Raw genomic sequence first — 22,922 nt, 5'->3', positions numbered from 1 at the left:
AAGGCAAAAACACTAAAGAAAATTTAAAGAAACTAAATCATATGTATGGGATCATGTAGATGCGCCAATAATTAATAATTAATTTGTAACTTGTCAACATTGCAAAAAAAAAAATTCTGAAGAAAATAGTAAATAAAAAATAAAATAGTCTGATTATTCAACAAGCAACATAACATTTAAAATCTGTCCATAAAATATTATACTATGTTTTTAAAATATGTAATATCTGATGTAGGGGGAAATTTAGGAATAAAACGATAGGGGGAAATCCTTAAAAAGGACCAACAGCTTTCTAAATAAAAAACTTAAAACTTAAAACCACCCAACTGAAATGTGTTAAATGCCCAAATAACCAACTATAATCCTCAAAAAACCAACTATAATTTAAAAATTGCCTTTTTTAAGGGAGCTGGGGTATAACAACCCTCATAGATTTGCCCCTGATTTGATGATCTCTAATTTGTGTGAAACTCTGAGTTACGTTTAAAACAATCTATTGTATTAGTTTTTACTATATATATATACAAATATATATATATATACATATATATATATATATATATATATATATATATATATATACATATATATGCAGTAGCGGTAGAGCGCTCGCTTCATAAGTGAGAGACTCTGAGTTTGATCTCCACCACGTCCCTGGTAGTACTGTGCTCAACTTGTTTCTCCACGCAGCGACCTTGTTGCCAAGGTTTGTGTTCCAGAGTTATAGAGTTGAGTGAGGGTTATAACCACAATTAGCTTCCTCATTTGTAGTGGTCTTCACGGCGCTGGGGAGGTGAACTAACATAAAATACATATATATACATTATATCATATTATTATATTGTTATATGTTTCTTACTAATTTGTTATTGCTCTGTTCTTTAAGAACATTGAGCACTCTATTTGTAAAATACGCTAACATAATTTACATATATATATATATATATATACATATATATATATATATATATACATATATATATATATATATATATATATATATATATATATATATATATATATATATATATATATATATATATATATATATATATATATATATAATTAGTAAAAAACACTTATCTAACTTTTATCTTCGACTTGGAGTTTCACCATTGCTGGATCATCAGGAAGAGTTACTAAATCTCAAAAAAAATTCAATTTATAGAAAAAAATATTTTACAGGAAGTTATAAATTATTATAAAAAATTTTTAATTACTATATTTTTTTGTTAACGGTAAGTTACAGAAAGTAATTATGAAATAATTTTCTTTGGAATGGGGATAGTTTAATTTGGTCATTTGTTTTTATAATTTTTTAAGAGGTATTTATTTTCGTGCCTACATTTAGAAATTAATTCAGATTTTTTATTTAATAAATTTTCTTGATTCAAATGAGTAATTATTTCAAATTTTTCTTGCAAACATAGCATACATTTTTTGGAAATGTTATTATAGGCAGGGGCAGATTTTAGAATAGACCATTGTAAATTAAAATTTTTATTTTTTACTTTTAAATCCCAAATATATTTTGACAGCATAGTCTCTTCTGAATATTTTTTGTGTTTAAAAGATTGTTTGTGGTTGGCATAACGTTTTTTCCATTCCCCTCGGTTTAGCCAATATATTGTTTATCAGGGTTATTTTGTAAATTACATTTTTAGAGGCATTTTGCATTTAGAGGGCAATCTATTTTTTGATTATAATTACAATAATCAGTGTTTTTTTCTTTTAAATGTTCGTGTTTATTAATTAACGCGTAGTTGTGGCCATTTATAATTCTTTCTAAATTTTTTGTATAACTATAACTTACTTTAATGGTATTTCTGTTATAAATCTTATGTATTTTGTTAGAGGGAAAAAAACTTTTGTCTACTAATGTTAGAAAAATTTTACCTATATTCGTTGAAACATTTTTGTTCTACGGGGGGTTGAACAAAATTATGTTTTGATTTCTGTTACGCTTTTTTCAATTTTCTTTTTTAGCTCGAAACTTTAAAAGCCACTTTTTTTAAGGGCATCTTCATAAACGCGTTTAGAGGAGTTAAAGATATTTTTCATTAGAAGAGTTTTGGTTTAGCCTATTGTTAATTGAAATTTGTTTTAGAATTTGAGGGGGATGGTTCGAATTTACATTAATATACAATAATTCGTCATTAGGTTTTTTGTAGAGCTTATAGGAACTTTCTGAGAGGTTAAATGTGACATCAAGAAAATTCACTATTTTTAAATTTATATTTATTTCAATTAGGAAGCCAATATTTTTAAATGTATGCTATGTTTGCAAGAAAAATTTGAAATAATTACTCATTTGAATCAAGAAAATTTATTAAATAAAAAATCTGAATTAATTTCTAAATGTAGGCACGAAAATAAATACCTCTTAAAAAATTATAAAAACAAATGACCAAATTAAACTATCCCCATTCCAAAGAAAATTATTTCATAATTACTTTCTGTAACTTACCGTTAACAAAAAAATATAGTAATTAAAAATTTTTTATAATAATTTATAACTTCCTGCAAAATATTTTTTTCTATAAATTGAATTTTTTTTGAGATTTAGTAACTCTTCCTGATGATCCAGCAATGGTGAAACTCCAAGTCGAAGATAAAAGTTAGATAAGTGTTTTTTACTAATTAATTATTGCTCTGTTCTTTAAGAACATTGAGCACTCTATTTGTAAAATACACTAACATAATTTACATATATATATATATATGTATATATATATATATATATATATATATATATATATATATATATATATATATATATATATATATATATATATATATATATATATATATATATATATATATATACATGTATATATACATATATACACACACACACACAAACATACCATAGATATATGAATAGAAAATTGAAAATTAATTTAACAACATTTTTTTCATTTAAACAAAAAATAATAGCATTTTATTTTTGTTTTGTATAACAGTTAAATAAATGTTTTTGATCATCTTGGTGCAACAAATTTTTTTACATATTTCTTGTGTATGCATATTCAACAAAACCAAATCTTGCAATTCGATTTTTTTAACTAGAATCATTCGCAACTTTGACTTGTTGTTTTAACTTCATGTCACTTTTTTTTCCCACACCATTGGCTTGGCTTGCTGCTGCTGTTGTTGTTGTTGATGAAGTCCCTGTTTTTGTTGTTGAAACTGCTCACCATTAAGCTTACCTTATTTTTTAGCTTGGTATGCTGTTTTTATGCTCTAAGAATCTTTAAAGCTCTCAAGTATTTTAAGTTAATTGAGGCACTCCCCTTTAATTCATGTCAGTCTTCAACTTTCAGGGTTTTTTTAAGTTAACGCGATAGATACAAAACCTTTATTGTAAAAGATTATTTATGTTTTTGAAATTGCAAGCAATTTTACTATAACGTAATCAACATTTCATGATATTTTACAATTTTGATATGACAGGATGCTCTGGTTGCATAACAAGCTATACTTAAAATAAACATTCTTCAAATAAATTTAAAACATCTTTATTTGAACAAAGTTTGCTTCCAATTAATTTATTTGAAATCTATTGATCAAATTGAAGTTTCTAATTTTTATTAAACATTTTTTTTAATTGAATGCTTAATGTTTGAATAATTTAGAATTGTTATGTTAAATTTCTAAATTCTTTCCTAAAATATTAAAAATTTGGATGTTTGAAAAAATTAAAGATGTTTACCAAATAGTAAAGATATTTTCAGTATGCAAAAAGAACTGTAAATAAGATTTTCTAATATGGTTTTATATTAGCCCTGAATAACTATATTATTTAACAATATTAGAATAACTACTTTATTAGAAAATCAATTGAGATTAACAAATATTAGTAATAGCTGATAGTAAATGAAATCAACTACTTAGTTGAGCTATCTCTAAATTTTGCCCAAATGAGCTAACCCAGAACTATATCTATATGTATTGGAACAAGATACAAAGTGGAAATTATCAAAATTAAAAATTATATTTTAACTTAAAAAATATCTAAATTGCTTCTTTTTAGTACTTTTATTGTTTTTTTCAGAAGATTTTATTATAATAAGTACTCAAGCACCTTATAAATTTCTATGCAATTTATTTATGGTATTTATACAGTATTACATAATTATATACAGTATTACAGTATTACATCACTTATCAATTACTATTAGTTACTGCATTTTTAAGGATTAGCTTTCAAAAGCATTTATTCTAAAACTAATTTATCACACCTAAATTTTACTTATTTAAGCAAAAGAATGATTTCAGTAAAGTAAATAATGGTTGTGTTGGTGTAAAGGTCATTACCTTTGCACCAACACTACCATTATTTATTACCACTTATTTATTACCATTATTACCATAATCTATTACCATTAATTACCACCAACACGTTGTACTGTTACTCGAAACTTTGTATTAATTATTCCTTATTAGAAACTTTTGCATTAATCTTGATAAAAAATAAAGTAAATAAAAAGAAAAGTTTTTAAATTAAATGGCAAAATGCAATAGCTTGTATAATTTTCATTAAGAAATAAAAATGCATAAAACATACGTGGATCATAGCGAAAGTCATATGGTGCTGCACGTAACGATTTTCCTCTTACATAGCCAGCTGTACGAGTTAAAGCATCAATAAATGGAAAAAAATAAACACCTGCAAAATGAATGTACGGATCTAGCCATTCAATAGCTGTTGTATTACCAAAATCTGGAACTCTAGTATAAACTCCTTTTGCATTTTCCATTGTTTTTGTAGTATCATTGTAATTAGTTCTATTATTATTAAAAAAAAAATTCACTCAATAAGATAAACAATATTTGCTCGATAAGTCAATTAAAAATTTATTTATAATATATTGTAATTTATATTTATAATACATAATATTTATAATCTGAAATTTATAATATCAATTTAAAATAAATAATAATACATTAAAAGCATCGGATTTGAATTTAAAAATTGTTCTGCCTTTTGTGGGGTCACTCAATAAAATTTAAAATCTATGGAATGTTTGTATTTTAGAACCTTTAGAAGTCAGAATCCTTTTTTAGAATTTATAAAAACTTAGAACCTTTAGAATGCTAGTACACATCTCAAAACTCATTCAAAAATCTTCTCATTCACTAGAAAAAATTCTACTAACAGGTATACAACTATCAAAGCATTTTCCCAGTCTTAACTACACCCAATCCTTGTCATGGTAGCTTTGTGTAATGCTCCAAATTTAATATGTAACATAAGTGGAAAAAAAGACAATGGGTGTCTGTTTGCTTCACAAACAAACCAAAACTATAATACTGCAGTAAAACATAAAAGTTGCAGCAAAATAGTTGTTACAATAAAACTAATTGGGATGGTGTTCATATTATTGAATTTTAACGAATCAAAAGTTAGACCTTATAATATTAAAAAGATTATGTTATATTACTAAATATTTAACTCACAATTTATTGGCCTGTATATTAGCAAACCACTTTTATTAAATCAATTTTTTTGCTATTAAACTTTGTTGTTACACAATCTACATAGCACGGTAACTAGCCTATATGCCATTAAACTGACATAAAAAAGCTCATGCAATGACAGGGTTAGAAAGATGAATTTAAAAAACTTCTATTTGCCTGTTAAAATCACGCAACAAAATAATACCAGTAACGAAACTATTTGCCAATCTAAATCCAACGGTTAAATAACTTCTTATTCTTTCTTTCCTTGTTCTCATTACTATGACCCAGTTGAGACTATGATAAAACATCTTAAGGAGTTGTTCTCCCTATTTCAGACTCCTGCATATAATTAAATTGTGAAACACAGTTCAAAGAAAAAAAAATTAAAAAACTTTAAATTGTGTTAAAAAATGATTATATTAGCCTCATAGGTCAGTCAGTGAATAAATAAAACTTTAAACTAGTGAACCATTACTAGAAATTATACCTAATTGTGTATTAAGTCACACTACTATATCTTAAAACTAAATCACCACACTTTGCCTAAATTAAATAATCTTGAACCATGTTTCATTTCACAAGTGAAAGAAACAGCTTTATCTTTAAAAAGTTCAATATATTCTTCTCCTTATCACACCTAATTCACAGATAAAGCACCATAGTTAAAGCAAATTTGACATAAAAGAGAGGAATACCTTTGCCAAAATAGAAAACCAACCTGAAAATATAAATTATGTTAATTTTTAAATCTAATTCACTCCCAACATGGCTGCAAGCAACCACTATTAAATTTGGAGTTACTAGAAAATAAACAATAGAGTTAAAGAGTATGGAAACGTTTGATAGAAGACTGTATGAGTTGTATGAGTCAGGAAAAAAAAGAAGATAAAAGAGTACTCCAAAGCATTGAAGTGTGATGAAAAAAACTTGATGAAAAAGTTTTTAGGGCATGAGGAGACAGATATAGAAAAAGGGTGTAACTTTACTGAATGAAAAAGTCAAGAACGAGTTTTGACTGATTGAACTTTGAGAAAAGAGCACCTTTGAGTAAAGACCATGATAGTATTTATATGAAAAAGAGATGCAACTTTACAACAATGGGAAAGAGGCTCAAGCTTGGCCGATAGAACAGGTCCATCTACGTTTAAAATGTGTTTTTGAATGCTCTTTCTCTTCTAGGCCTTGTCTAGAAGAGAAAGAGCATCATTAAAAGAACCAGCCCAAATAAGAAAACAGTATTCCATACAGGGATGAATAAGAAATTTGTAGAGGTAGAGAATAGAGTTAGGAGTAAGATAATGGCGAGCGTGATTAAGAGAAGCAACCTTAGCAGATGCAATCAATTGTATATATTTTTTCTGTGAGAGCTCAGTAGTGAATGATAGTCCAAGAAGGGGTAAAGAACAGGAATTAGTGAGAAGGTTGCTAATCATTAATATAGGAATGTGGACAATATTGCAATAATTGTTTTCAGTACATAACTGAGTTTAGTTAAAATCAAAATTAAAAAACCACTGCAAGCTTAAAGCCATTACAAAAAAAAGATCAGATTCAAGTTTGGCTGCCTTTGTTAAGTGATTGAAAAAAGAGGACTTTATTTCAATCACTTATCAGCAAATAGAATCACTTTAGATGTAAAATTGTCAGAAGATCATTAATGTAGATAAGAAACAAAACAGGACTAATCATAGAACTTTTAGGTACCCCAGAAGTTACTGGAAACAAAGAAGAGTGTTGGCCTTTGAGGACGACTTTAATAAAGTAATTAGAAAAAAACAACTTGATCTCAATCTCAAAAATTTTCCCAGATACACCATATAAAACAAGCTTATGGAGAAGACCAGCATGGTAGTACTTATCAAAAACTTTTGAAATGTCAGAAGGGATAGCCTTGCCTCACCATCTTGATGTAATGCACAAAAGAATCTTACAGTTAGAGTGTTGGCAAGTCAACTGTAGAACAAGAAGATCGAAAACCATGTTGATTGCAAAAGTGTAAGTTATTAAACTTAAGAAGTTAGAAATTTGTTAATTAAAGATTTAAAAACTTTGTTAATAATAGAGACAGATAGGACAATTACCAGCAGAAAGGAAAATAAGAGAACACTTTTGTAAAAAGGTGACAGGAATGTTGTCTGGACCGCAAGCCGTAGAAGAGTTTAATTGAGAAATGAGTTTAGCAATGAAAAGCTGGAGTGATTGATGGAGTGTTCAACTCAAAGGTGTTTGTTCTCAAACGAGTTGTTCTTGTAAAAACGCCTTGTGAAAGGCATCAGCCCAATGACCATCACAAAGAAAACCATAAAAAGAATCACATTCAGCTTTAGGGTAATAGTAAGTAGTGCAATAATGAGGTGAGTCCGAAGAAGAAGTTGGAGATAAAAGACTTCAAGACTTCAAGAGAACTTAACAAATTCATAGATAGTGCACAACATCCTAAACAGTGAGTTATCCAGTTGTCTCAGCCCTGTTAATTAATCGAAAATCGTAACTTAAGGCTCTTTATGCGGCCTTGACAATGCACACCAAAAGCATTAACAGGGACACTATCCATATGTAAATTGTTGTTAATATTGCTAATAATCTAATTATTTACACCTGTTAATGGAATCAGCCTCTATGAGAATTTAGGGCTGTATCCTCATTAGGAGATAACAGTTGCATACCCACTATCAAGGAGGTACAAGAAAAATCTATGAGTAGATTTAAGAAGAATTCAGCATTCATCATCCTAGACAGGAAACAATGTATCACAGGTTTACATCTACGCCAGCCTAAAAGATGAAGAAAGATTGCGAGTTTGATTTAAAAGAATTATTCTGCTTACCTCTAAAGTATTTGCCTCAAAGGCCTTTTATAAGACAATAGCTTGATGCGGTCTGCCCAAAATCTTTAGCATTTACTTGACCATGTGCTCCAAGGCAGGGCACTTTTAAGTCATAGTTTACTTCTCCTAGCTTTTGTCTAGAAAAGCAAACCCTACAAGACAGCAGTACATGGGGCAGATAATACAGGGTCAAACGTTACTAATATCAGGGTAACTACAATGATTCTGACTTGACCTGAAGTATTTAAAATAACTCAAAAAATGCAAGGGTAAATACTACAAAAAAAAACAAATATAAAACTTACTTGATATTTTCGGCTAAACATTTCTCAACTATGGGGAAAAGCTCTTCAATGCTCAACCAAAGTGTAAACCAATTTGGGTACTGCTTATAGCACCAATAATATGTACTTTGATCTCTATTCAACTTTGCCTCTATTTGACTTCCACCAATTCCTGGTACTAAATTAAAAAAATTCAGTTTAAATAAGCTTATATTTCAACTACTTTAATTATTTTACTACCCAGTAATAAACTCATATTAAAATTTTACTGTTATCATGAGATTTATACTTTCTATTTTATTATAGATTTAAACTAATATTAAATTTTAAACTTATACTATTATTTAACTAACATCAAAAGTTTTAATGCTATGACATCTTTAAAACTTTGATTCACCATGCTTTAATAGCAAAAAGTATTTTTTCAATATTTCTAAAAGTTTTAATGATTGTTTTTTTTTGAAAACCAATGAAAAGAAAAATTTCCATTTAATATGAATATATATTTTAAACAGTAATAAATCAACGCAGTGGCATGTGCATTATTAAAAGTTAAATGCTGACATTAATAACTTTTTCGGACAAGACAAATTATATTCAAATAAATATAAATATGCTATTCATAATAGAAATTAATGACTTTCATGTGTAAATTTAGTAATAAGAACAGAATACAAAACAATTTATAGTTTGCAATCTTCTTATAGTTGTTCATAATACTTATTACATATAAATGCTTCCAACTGTGTGACACTTTTATAGTTGTATATATTACTTTAATTTTCTTTTTATTTCATGGTACAGTTAATGGTTATAATTTGGTTAAGCGACTTAAAATAAAATTAATATTTTGCTTTCAGAACACATGTGAAGTTGTTTTAATTTTAAAACGATTTTTAAAATTTCAATTATTTTACGATTCAAACAACAAAAATCTAATATTTATAATATAAGTTTTGCGAACAAAATATTTGGAATTTTCAGGTTTTTAAAATCAATTATAGTTGAATTTTTTGTTAAATTTGTTGTCTGTATTTCCACTGTGTAATTTATTCATTTTAAACAATAAAAATAGCATTACATTTTACACATTATATCAAACATATTAATGAGTTATAATAATTAACCATACACAAGGCTTTGGATCAAAAACAGTTTGCTGGTGGAGTGTTTGTTGATCTGTAAAAAGCATTTGATACTGTCAACCATGAAATTCTATTATCAAAGCTGTATCATTATGGTGTAAGGGGAATTGTTCTAATAATCATATCTAAACTATCATCCATGTTACTATTGGTAATATCTCATCCATTACTAAGTTTACATCTGTAGGTGTTCTTCAAGGTTTAACTCTGAATCCTCTTCTTTTCCTTATCAACATAAATGATTTAAACACTTCTATTAAATACTCAAAAGTGTATCATTTTGCTGACGACACTAACCTCTTGATAATTTTTTAAAAAAGCTAAATAAGTATCTAAATTACAACCTGGCATCACTGGTTCAATGGTTGCGATCAAACAAAATATCTTTGAATGTCAAAAAAACTGAACTAGTCCTCAAGGCAAAAAAATTACCAAAAAACCTCATTTTAGAATTAGCAGTCAAAAACTAAATATTGTAGACAAAATAAAATATCTAGGCACATTATTAGATAAATTTTTTTTGTTCATTTAATAAATTAAATCCATATCAAACAAAGTCAAGCAAATGGAATACTTACCAAAATAAGGCATTTTGTGAATTACGAAACCCTTGTAAATATTTGGCATGTTATTTTTAACTCCCATCCAGAGGCGCCCAAAGCATTTTTTTGGTCTTTAAGATTGCAAACTTCCAGACATGGAGCAAACTCCAAACATTTATATGTTTATACTTATGTTAAAAAAGGGTGCTTTGCAAAAAATTGTGATGATTGGAGATTGGGAACAAAAAAGTCCCAAAAATTTAGCCCCACCTGCCCCAAACATGAGAGCAACAAGTTAATGAAATATTTTTTGTATTATTTTTAACTTGACTTATATTCATCAATAAATTTTAAATTTCGTAGTAAAATATTTTAGCGTTCAAAAATTATAACCATATAAAGTTTAAATTCCCCTCAATTTGAGGGGGTTGCAGATTTTATATTGTCATAATTTTTGAACTCTGAGAGATAATACTATGAAACTTAAAATTTATCGATGAATATAAGTCTAGTTGAAAATAATACAAAAAATATTTCATCAACTTGTTGCTCTCACGTTTCGGGCAGATGAGGCTAAATTTTTTGGGCTTTTTTGTTCCCAAGCTCCAATCATTGCAATTTTTTGCAAAGCATCCTTATTTGACATAAGTATAAACATATAAATGTTTGGAGTTTGCTCCATGTCTGGAAGTTAGCTATCTTAAAGACCAAAAAATGCTTTGGGTGCCCCTGCTCCCATCTACACTATGATTGTCAGATTGACAAAATTCATTTGTTTATAAAAAAAACCTTATAAATCTCCAGAATAAATTTTTAAGAACAATTCACTTTCAACCTAACAGTTTTAGTTCTGACATATTATATAATCTTTCTAAAATTTTAAAGCTTGATGAACTTATCTACTTATCAAACTGTGTACTTGTATGGAACATTGTCCGCAATAATATACCCAGCTGCTTCACTAGCTATTTTAAATTCACAAATGATATTTATAGTGATAAACTTAGGTCTCTATCTTATTGCAGTCTCTCTATGCCTTTAAAACAAACACATAAGTATGGCATAAAGTCAATCAAGTATCAATCAATTCACTGTTGGAACTCTCTTCCTGTTAAAACTAAAAAAATCTTCTCAAAAATGACAAATGGAAATAGCTTCATAACCCATGTAAAAAAGTTTATCCTCAATAAAAATAAGCAATGAACTACCAGTTATGCAATTTACCCCCTAGTTATTCTCTATAGCTAAATTTTTAATAAAATAAAAGTATAAAACTCATAAATAAATAAATAAATAAAACAATATAAAACCCATAAAAGAGAAATAAAAATGTAAAACTCATAAAATAAAAATATAAAACTCTAAAAATAAAGCATAAAAATATGTATTTAGTTAAGGTGACCGTACGTACGCGTTTGGCGCGTTTGGGGTTTGTACGCGTTTTATATATTAAAAAAAAGCAAATACAATTCTTTCAAAAAATATTATTTGAAAGACTTTAAATAAATCAATTTTCTAAAATGTAGTTAAAAAACAAAATGAACAAAATTCCAATAAACTTAACTATAAAACACGAAACTAAATGAATTAAATTCCCGCCAACATTAAAAAAAAAACAACTCAAAATTCGAGTAAGAGAAGAAAAAAATTACTTCGAAAGATTTTTCAACTAAAACCAAGAAAATGCGCTCGTTTTACTCAAATTTTGTTTGCCTTTTAATGTCTTTTTTCCCTAATTATTGTAAATAACTCTTTATGATTTATTTTAATAAGAAGTTCTTAAAAATAAGTGTTCATAAAAAAGTAATTTAAGGTTTTTGTAACTACTTATACATCAAATTCAAAAATGAATATTAAGAAGAGAAGGTTAAACACGTTTAATGATAATTTAAAGAAAATGTTTCTTAACGCAGATCAAAGATGAGCTCCTCAAATGTACTATTTGTCAAAGCCTATTTGACATAAGTGGTCGTGGACTACTAATGTCAAATTTTGACAAATAGTACAACCAATTTCTTTGACAAATAGTACAACCAATTTCTGAAAGAAGGAGACATTTTTTACAGAGTCTGTCTAGAGTATATAGATGAGTGGACAAGTCATTTTAATCAGGTTGAAGTTTTTAAATGGTTTTTACTTAACTATAAAATTGAATGGCTTGAAGTTATTGAAATTATAACTTTTTCGAAAAAATCAATAGAAATCACTTTTGATGACAATAAACTGTTTGACGAAATTCGGAAAACTAATTTATATAGCACAAAGAAAAAGTTTTCATCTTGGAACTCACAGTCTGTTGAAAGTGACAAGCGGGTTGAAATTTTTTCTTATTTCGAAAATAATCACTTTCCATATAACAATTTGTTAAAATTGGTGGAAGCCGCTTTATGTTTGCCAGGTACAAACGCTTCCGCAGAGCGATTGTTTTCCAATAATATTTGGACGGAAGGGAAATCCCAACTTACAATGAAAACTTTGGCAGCTATTTTGTTTGTTAAACTTAATTTAAGAAAATATAGCTGCTCAGAATTTGCAGAAAAAATTGAAAAAGATGACATGCTGCTGAAAACAATTCATTCCTTTGAAAAATATTTGCGATTTAAAAATGCAAATATTGTTTAATATTTTTTCTATAATTTAGTTTATTCACATGCTATTTTAAAATAAATAAACGAGTATTTAGTAAAACCCATTTAAACCAAGCCCGTAGGCAGCGCAGGAGCGAAGGGGGCAAAAACTCCCCTCCGCTTTGTCCTGTTCGGCCACTAAAAATTAAACATATATTTTATTTTATTTTTGGTGCCTCTTGAAAAAGTGGTCGCCCTTTAAACCCCTTTATTTGTGCGCGTCTGGTATTTTTCAAATATGGTCATATTAATTTAGTTGCAATCAAATACCCTCATCATCCTGTAATATACCCTCATTTTCATCATCCTGTAAGGTTAATGAAAATGAGGGTAAGATAATCATTATTTGCTACAAATACTTTATTTTGATTATAGTAGTAAAATATATAGATTATACTTTTTATATTTAATATTGTTATTATTATTATTATTATTATTATTATTTAATACTATTATTATTAATAATATTTATCATTATTACTTATTATTACGCAGTGCCACGGGTACGTCTAGACGCATCTTTAACTTTTTTTGTTAGAAATTTTTGAAACTCCAAACTTTCGGACGTGGTAGAAAGTTAGTTTATATTGGCAATCTTTGATGCTTCCACGAATTTTGCTTGTGTTATTTTTTCTATTGAACGTAATGCCTGATGATACGCATTAAATATGTTCTCGAGTTTATTTTCCTTAGGTAATTTGGAATTTTTGTTTTTAATGGGCTTTGACGAATCTCCATAAGATGCACGAGGACAACCACTTTTTTAAATGATGTAGATGGCGTGAGGTCTATTATTGCGTTTTTCGATTTTGGTAAAAATACAGTATATTCAGAATCTAACTCATTACTTTTGTTAGAAGAAAGCTTCCATTTTCCGTGACGCTTTGTCCATCGTTAATTAAATGACGAAATACGTTCTTTTAAATATTACTTACGATAAAACACATGTTATCCTGAGAAATTTGGTAATTTTCTTTTAAAATTATTGATAATGTTTTAATTGTCCTTCCTCCATTAATTAGGAAAGTAGCAACTTACGTTTCGAACACTTAAAAGTCTTTATTCTAAGAAGTCACCTTAGTATTTAATAGTAAAACGTATCGGTTTAGTTTCCACTGTGACTTTGTTGCAGTGATATAAATTTTGAGTTATTTATTTATTATTTTTAAAATGATGCAGAGTACAAAAGATGCTAATAACATTTTTACAACAAAATGCAAAGGTAATATAATGCATGCCCATCAAAATCAATTATCAATAAAAAAATTGTTGAAAATAAATTAAAAACTATTGTTATAAGCAGAAATAGTCGAAACCACAATAAATAATGGTTTCTGGTTTCTGACTTATATAACTTTTTTATCTATAAATTTTGATACCACACAATTTGCACCTGATTCTTATAAAATGATTTTGATAGATAACTACACCCGTATTCACATGTTTCCGTTAAGCTTAACAACGCTTATTTTATTATTTACGGAAATTTTATTTAAATTTGTTTAAATGAAATAAATCCTTAAACAAAACATTAATGTTTAAAATATTTTATTTAAAAAAATATTTTTTATTAATTCAGTTAACAAGAAATTTTTGACTGGCGCTTCGTTAAGCTTAACGGAGAGATGAGAGTAGGCTGAAAATCAATATTAAAAGTAAAGCGTTCGTACAGTTAAAAGTGTGGAGGACTCGTACTGTACGAATAAACCCCACGTGAGCTTAGAAAATTTCATTTCATAGAAATATTATTATTTCCAGATCACGTTGCGAATATACGTAAAAAAAAGGGGACCAGAACGAAAGAGATAGACAAAGAAGCAATGAAGTCTGTAACAAGCAATATTTTATATAAAACTTTATCTATTAGGAAGTCCACACAAAATTATGGTATCAAACCAACAACAATTTAAAGTTGCCATAAAAAAAGCTGCTAAGAACGCCCTTTCACGTTTGTTTACTCCCAAGTTTTCATCGAATAAAGTAATGATCAACCGAAATTCGGTTTGGGTTCCGGCCACAACTCTGACCGGATTTTTCGGTTCCTGTTCCAGTTCTAATATTATTAAGGTTCCGGCCAAAATTTTGATTCAAAGTGCTACCAAAAATGGATATCTTAAAGCTTTACTAAGCATTATCATTTTGATAAAAAAAGTTTTTTAAATTAAATGTTAAGCTTGAGAATTAACGGAAATAAGATTTTGTTTTGCTTGAAAACGAAATGATTTTCTTGTTTAAATTAATATTCATATCTTTTAAAATTATTTATCGCTATTACTTGAAAGATAATATTGTTGTTATGAGTATAACTTTGAAATAAATAGATAAATATATTTATTATTATTTAAAAAAATCCAACTTTTATCCAAATTTTATATAATCTATAAAGTGTTAAATTATCTGTTGCTTCTCTTCAATCAACTCTTATTTAAGTTTAGCTCAACAATTTTTAACGGCATTCACGCGAGAATTTCTCTTGGAAAACAATGTCCAATTGGACAACTACTTCAATTGAACAACTATTTCAACTACATAATTTCCTTAATGGAGTTGCAATGTTGAAATCGTTAATATTTGTCCAAAGAGAGCATATTGCTAATTATTGTCCGAAGGTAATTTTTGTGTGGCAATCATTACAATAAATATTTGAAATACAAAAAACTTGTCAATTATATTTTTAACATTTGTATTTGACGCAAACCAGCAGCATTAAAAAACCGTCTTATATTTCATTCTAACAAAATGAATTCAAAAAGAAAAACTAGTTTAGCATGGAAATACTTCATAATTGAAGGAAAAAATCCAAGAATAGTTTTCAATTTGATGAAAGGCATACCGCAAAAAAACATTTTCAACAAGATCAAAACAACAGCAGAGGAGTGGAAAATTTCTTCAAAAATTGAAGTTTGCTTAAGAGACAATGCAGCAAATATAAAGGCAGCCTTTAATGAACCAAACTGTATTTATGTGTCAGCTGGATGCCTTAACCACTTTCTTCAACTTGTCATCAAAAAAGAACTATTTTCACATCCAATCATCGACGGACTGATTGTAAAGAGTCTAAAACTCTGTTCTTACGCATCCCATTCTACTGCTTTCAACACTGAACTTTACAGACAGCAAGAAATCCAAATGGATACAAAATTTAGACTTGGCTTAAAAAGCGATGTTGCCACAAGATGGAACTTTACCTATTATATGGTTGAGCAAACTTTACACCTGAAGCCAGCCATTACTGCCACTATAATAAAATTTTCTTCAGTGGGAATTGAATTATCTGTCCAAGATTGGAGCCTCTGTGAAAAAGTGGTGAATATTTTAAGTGTTTTTGAGAAGACAATAAAAATGTTGGCAGGTGTTGACTCTTGCATCAGTTCCTGTATTCCAATTGTGACAACAGTTATCAATTATTAAAGCTTTAGAAACAACCTATAGCGATATCAGTGTTTAAGAGTTGAACATTGCTATGAAAAATGCAATGGACGAACATTTTTCAGCAATTGAAAAAACAGAAAATTATTCAGTTGCTACTCTACTCGATTCAAGATACAAATGGTATTTTTCAGACCTCAAGGTGCTTTGCGAAATGCTAAACACGTTGTCATGTCCCAGACGGACAATTTTAACCCTCTAAAGGAATTGGTTCCTGCAACTCAAATTATATCTGGCGACAATGAAAAAAACGCATCGTTTGTTCATATAATATTTTTTGAATAGCCTAAAAGCTTCTCAATGCCTCGAGTTTTAGAAAAAATGCAAATTCCAAAATCAAGTTAGCATCGACTAAGGTGGCAAAAAAGTACCTCACACCATCTCCAACATCTACAGATGTTGAAAGACTGTTTTCTACAGCTGGAGATATTCTCTCAAAAAAATTCTTTCAAACGAAAGAAACAGAACCCATCCAAATTTGGAAAAACTTCTTTTTTGTCAAAAAAATCTTCCAGTTGTTGGATTCTGTTTAATATTTTTTTAAAATTAAAACTAATTTTAAAAAATAATATATATTATTGATTTCGGTTCCTGTTCCGGTTTGGGTTTATTTTCTGTTCCGGTTCCGATTATAAATAATGAAAATTGATTTTCGGTGCAGTTCCGTTTCCGGCAAAATATTAGTTCCGGTTAATCGCTAGAATAAAGTATTCACTGGCTAAAAAGGAACTAAATTGAATGAGTACATCGCGAAGTGTTCCAAAATGCATTATGAGTTGACAATTGTATTAGTTTGACGATTGGTATACGAATATGAAAACGTAAAGCAACTAAAACGTAATACCCACCAAGCAGGCATCAAAACAAAATGACTGGAAAAGAATGGCTCGACAGTTATCACAAGCGTAATACAAACTTAAACCTAGGGAAACCTGAAAACACTAGCGCATATTCTTTTGCATTAAACAAGACGGGCGAAACTGACTTTTATGAGAACCTAGAAAAGCTTTTGAAAAATGATGCATTCTCTGCAGATGGGGTTTATAATGTTGATGAATTAGGTGTGTATTCAGTGTTGAGTGCCAAAGGTATAGGGACAAAAAAACCTAAAAAAAATTGTTTACCTTGTTTTGGCAGAATAAGGTGATCTCGAGACATTTGGAGGAATTATATCAGCTAGTGATAACAAATGCCTCCCTTATTCATTTTCCCCAGACACATTTTGAATCATTCAATTGCAAAAAAGATTCAAATGATTCTTAAAAGAATAGGATATGGCCATTTAACAAATTGATTTTCAATGACCAAGATTTTGCTGCTGCGCAAGTTTACCATTCCAGTTCTAAAGCAGTCACAGATTTCAATATAAAACAAATTATACGTGAAGAAATGATACTCATCAAAGTCTATCAAGAATGGTACCTGCATCATCATGTACATTATCTGTGAATATGAAAACGCGCATTAATCTTGCTATCAGACACAAATAACGCCAAACAAACAAAAAAACAGAATAAAACTTTAGAGAATTATAGTAAAGATGAGAAAAAGTTTAAGAGAAAGTTTTTGTTCTTCTTTTAAAGAGATATCAGAAGGATCTTATATTGAGAAAAAAATTAAGGTTACAATGAAAAATATTAAAGAAAAAAACTTTGAGGTGGTAAAGTTTGAAAAGAAAAAGACAACCTAAATGAAAAGACCAAGTACAACCCTATGGAATATAAAGTTTCATTTCTAAGAAAGAAGCCAGATATCTGGAAATTTGTTTATCCTAATACCAATGACGAAGAAATGGTTTATTCATCAGACGTGGGATGTGTATTGCGCCACCCAATTAAGCCAATATATTTATATTTAAAAAAAGGTTTTATAATGTATAGTGTTCAATAGTAAGGATTGAGGTCAAATACGTTTGTATTTGCAATTCCATAAACTATGGAAAAAATATAAACATTGAAAAAATGTTTATATTTTTTCTTAACCTTAAGTACAAATATTTACATTTTGAAAATGCCAATTAAATATATTTGTATTTGAATTTGTTCTGGGAAGTCTAGAATAATCATATTCTAATTTGTATTTGTATTTGATCAAATGTATTTGACCCCAACCCTGGCAATCGTAGATCCGTTGTGTATTGCATATTAACACGTGTTACCCTGATGGTTAATATTGATTTTATGACTTAGATTTGAACAAATTGTTTGTAAAACAGTATATTGTTTATTATCTTTATGTTTAAAGTTTATTCTGTAATAGTTTTTATATCAAAAAATGTTTAATTTCAATAAACAGCTGATATATATATGAATATATTCAGTGCATTTGTACATCTCCATTTTTTTCGAAAATCATAATAGCTTCGTCATGTATTTTAGGTAATTTGACAGCATTTAAATTATTTTAAAATAGCAACTAGGTTTGCTTTTATTTAATTTAGTGCAAAACATGTCGGCTTAATTTATTATTTTCGTTAGTTTTGATTCTCGTTTTTTTATATTAACTTATAAAAACATTAAGCAAAGTCTCAGATGTTATTATATAACATTAGTTGCTTACTTAATAAGTTTTACTTTTGGGTTTGATGTAAAACGCAATATTGTGTTCGAAACAATAGAGTAAATTCAAAAATGGATTATCATTACACTTGCTTCTTTTTGACAATTATCAAAGTTTATCATCAAATATATTAACCATAATTTCAGACAGAAATGCTGTTAATTATCTTACCATAACCAAAAATTTATGGAAACTGATGAAAATATCTGAATAGATAAAGTCCTATTTGCACCCTTTTAATACAATTTCTGTTTGGCTACCAACAATATTATATAACATAAACTGTTTTGGCTATAAACAATATTAAGTTTAAGAACATAAACAATATTATAAACAATATTAAGTTTATAAACAATATTAAGTTTAAGGATCACAAAGGTGATCCAAAAGAATTTTTTAATTTTTAAGACAATAACAAACTAGTACAATATATCATTTCATGATATAATGTACAAGGAGAATGTGTGTAATAAAATTTTTTTGCAAACAGGTATGCTGCTAGGTTATATTTGGTTACCTATATTCAATTGAATTGCTAATTAGTTTATAGTTTTTATTAGCTTTGACATAATTGCACCAACAAAAAAAAAGCAAATTTTCCTGTTGAGCAGAAAATATTCCAAAATGAATCACTCTTGGGACACAGACTTTGCTGGTGGGATTCTGATTAGCAATCATTAATCATTTGCATTGTTAATTGTTATTTTTTTAAAAATATATATTATTCTTTTTTTTATATAATGAAGCTATTATTATTAGAAGATGATTTGAAATTTGCTGTTGTTTGATTGTTAGTTGTTGTTTCTTTTTTTTTTTGAGAAAGAGAAAGAGAGAGAGAGGGGGGGGGGGAGTTGTGTTGGGGAAGTGTGTTTCAGGTTGGTAGTCCAAGATTTATGGCAGCCATATGCTAAATAATTTTTGCTTTATTAAAGAAAGATATAAAGTTGCAGATGCATTGTAATTAAGTTAATGTTTTGTCTTCGTCTTAAGGGAAGCAAACTTTTCAGATATATATGAAGAGTAAGTCACTCTTTACAAGGTGCTAAGCAAAAATAGGCACACAAGAACAGAAATTTATATTTTCTTTATTTATTATTAAGACCAAAAGGGCCAGTCTTAAATATAGACAAACTAAAAAGCTGTCTGCAGGCACTTGGGTCAAAAGTCTATTATATCTAAAATTTAAATATGAAGAAATTTATACATTTGCCATTGGAGAGTGTAAAAAAGGCAGTCAATACTATTTCTACTGTACATTCTTGATCAATTATCAAGAATCAAGAAATATCATGCAAGTATGATATTTCATATATATATATATATATATATATATATATATATATATATATATATATATATATATATATATATATTTATATATATATATATATATATATATGTATATATATATACATTTATATATATATATATATATACATATATATATATATTTATAAATATATATATACATATATATATATATATATATATATATATATATATATATATATATATATATATATATATATATATATATATATATATATATATATATATATATATACATTTATATATATATGTATACATATTAGGGTGGCCCTAAAAACAATTTTTTTGAAAAAAATCTGCTCCCACCCTTTAAATGTGTTCTATATAATACAAAAACACTAGGTTTAAATTTTTTTTGAAAAAAACATATTTATAGAGGTCCCCCAAGACCCTTTAATATTTAACGGGTCCCTAATATTTTCAAAAAAAAAGTTTCTCAAAAATAGGTCAACCTGGTACTCAAATGAAGCGCAATTATATAAAAATTTCAAAAATATTATTCATTTTGAAAAATAAATTTGAAGTTTAAATTTATTCATCACAATTATCATGAAAAATTCACTTATTTCATTTTTTGCTAAAAAACAAGATTTTTACGTAGTAAAACCTAAAATAACTTTATTATTACATTTGAGTACAAGGTTGATCTATTTTCGAGAAACTTTTTTTTTTTAAATATTAGGGACCCGTTAAATATTAAAGGGTTTTGGGGGACCTTTAAAAATATTTTTTATTCAACAAAATTTTACACCTAGTGTTTTTGTATTATATAGAACACATTTAAAGGGTGGGAGCAGATTTTTTTCAAAAAAATTGTTTTTAGGGCCACCCTAATACATATATATATATATATATATATATATATATATATATATATATATATATATATATATATATATATATATATATATATATATACATATATATATATATATATATATATATATATATATATATATATATATATATACATATATATATATACATATATATATATACATATATATACATATAAATATATGTATATATATACATATATATATACATATATATATATATACATTTATATATATATATACATATATATATATATATACATATATATATACATATATTTACATATACATTTATATATTTATATATATATATATATATATATATATATATATATATATATATATATATGTATATATTCAACCGTAATATATAGACTGTAACCGCTGGTATGTTTAATAGTATGCAAAGAAAACAGTTGTTAACAAATATGTTTGTAGTTTGTACTATTATCACTCATATAAAACCTACAATAAAGTATTTCTGTATTAAAATTAATAGTTAATAAAATTTGAAATAATAATAGACAAACTGTATTTTTTATTGGATGAAAAAATCAAAAAGATATTGTCATTTACATTTTTTTCTAGATTTACATCTACTAAAGTCTTTGAGTATATCGTCAAAGTTAATTGTGCGCAACATATCTGCCTCAATCATAAGCAGAGATAAGGAATCGAGCCTTTCTTGTTTCATTGTTGATCTATTTGGATTTTTTGTACGTTTCAACTGAGAAAAAGAACGCTCAGTTGAACAGTTAGTAACCATTAATGTTTAAAATATGCGGAAGGCGATTTCAACATTTGGAAAGGCACACTCAATATTGTCTCTAACTATTACTTGGTATAATTCTCCATGATTGAACGTGTTGTTTTCCGATTTTGATGCAGCTGGAAACTTGTGTCGAATATATGAATGAAACTGTTGTAGTTCAGTATATAAATTATTGTTCAGATCTTTAGGATAAGCATTTATTAGTTCTTCACAACACTGAGATGTTTGTGATAATAATCCATCGACCAAACAAGAAAAGCGAACTGCTACATCATTGTATACATGTCTTCGTCTACTCATTTCTGTCTCAAGTTTGTCAACAATGGCGTAGAATGCAGATATAAGAAATTTATCTCTGGCATTCAGAGATACTTCAGGGGCATCATCATCATTGAACACTGTTTTTCGTTTACGATTACGGGTCAAAGTTGACTTATAATCTACACCTGATGTCATTATTTTTGCAGCTTCTTCAAATCTTTCAAATTCATTCCTAGATTTATGCAAGTGATCTGCTACTGAAGAATACAAATCAGCACACGTTTTTAAGTTCACATGCTCTTTTTGGAGAGCCTGACTAACCCTGTGAAAATGCTGTAATATCTCTTTCCAAAAAACAAGCATGAAAGCAAATTCTAATTCTTGCATCTTCTTTGCAATGTTTTCTGCTTCTCTTCTGGTGTCTCTTTTCTGTGACTGATCTTCTTGCATACATTCTAATGCTTTTAAAATCTGAGGATAAGACTTTAGGATAGCTTCAGTTGCAACAGCATGTGCATCCCATCTGGTATCGGAAAGAGACTTTACCAGCGTTTTGTTCACAAGACATCCGTTCAGACTCTTCCATCTGTTGGTTGAAGCTGAGAAAAAAGTATAGATCAGTTGCACTGTATGAAAGAGGTTTACTTCCTCTAAACAGGAGTCAACGGCACTTCTGCTTACAAGATTTAGTGTATGGGCAGCACAGGGTATGTATATAGCAAACTCGTTTTCCTCTAGAATTTTTTTTTGCATGCCCTTATAGCACCCGGACATATTAGCTGCATTATTGTAGGATTGACCTCTGGAATTCGAAAAATCAGTATTGCAAACTTCACGTAAGTACTGCA

At 27.8% G+C, this 22,922-nt stretch overlaps 1 protein-coding gene across 1 annotated transcript in view; it reads right to left on the bottom strand.

Moving 5' to 3' along the window:
* LOC136072066 (lysosomal phospholipase A and acyltransferase-like) overlaps positions 1-22,922 on the bottom strand; it is a 37,238-nt gene that overhangs the window by 8,906 nt on the left and 5,410 nt on the right. Inside the window, exons 2-3 of the mRNA XM_065820180.1 lie at positions 8,596-8,752; positions 4,568-4,788 (exon numbers count right to left, since the gene is read on the bottom strand). Coding sequence (XP_065676252.1) covers positions 4,568-4,788; positions 8,596-8,752 — 378 coding nt within the window. The remainder of the gene's footprint in view (positions 1-4,567; positions 4,789-8,595; positions 8,753-22,922) is intronic.

Source organism: Hydra vulgaris, chromosome 15 (assembly GCF_038396675.1).
Source record: "Hydra vulgaris chromosome 15, alternate assembly HydraT2T_AEP".
Classification (NCBI taxonomy): domain Eukaryota; kingdom Metazoa; phylum Cnidaria; class Hydrozoa; order Anthoathecata; family Hydridae; genus Hydra; species Hydra vulgaris.
This window is presented reverse-complemented; position numbering and strand designations above follow the sequence as displayed.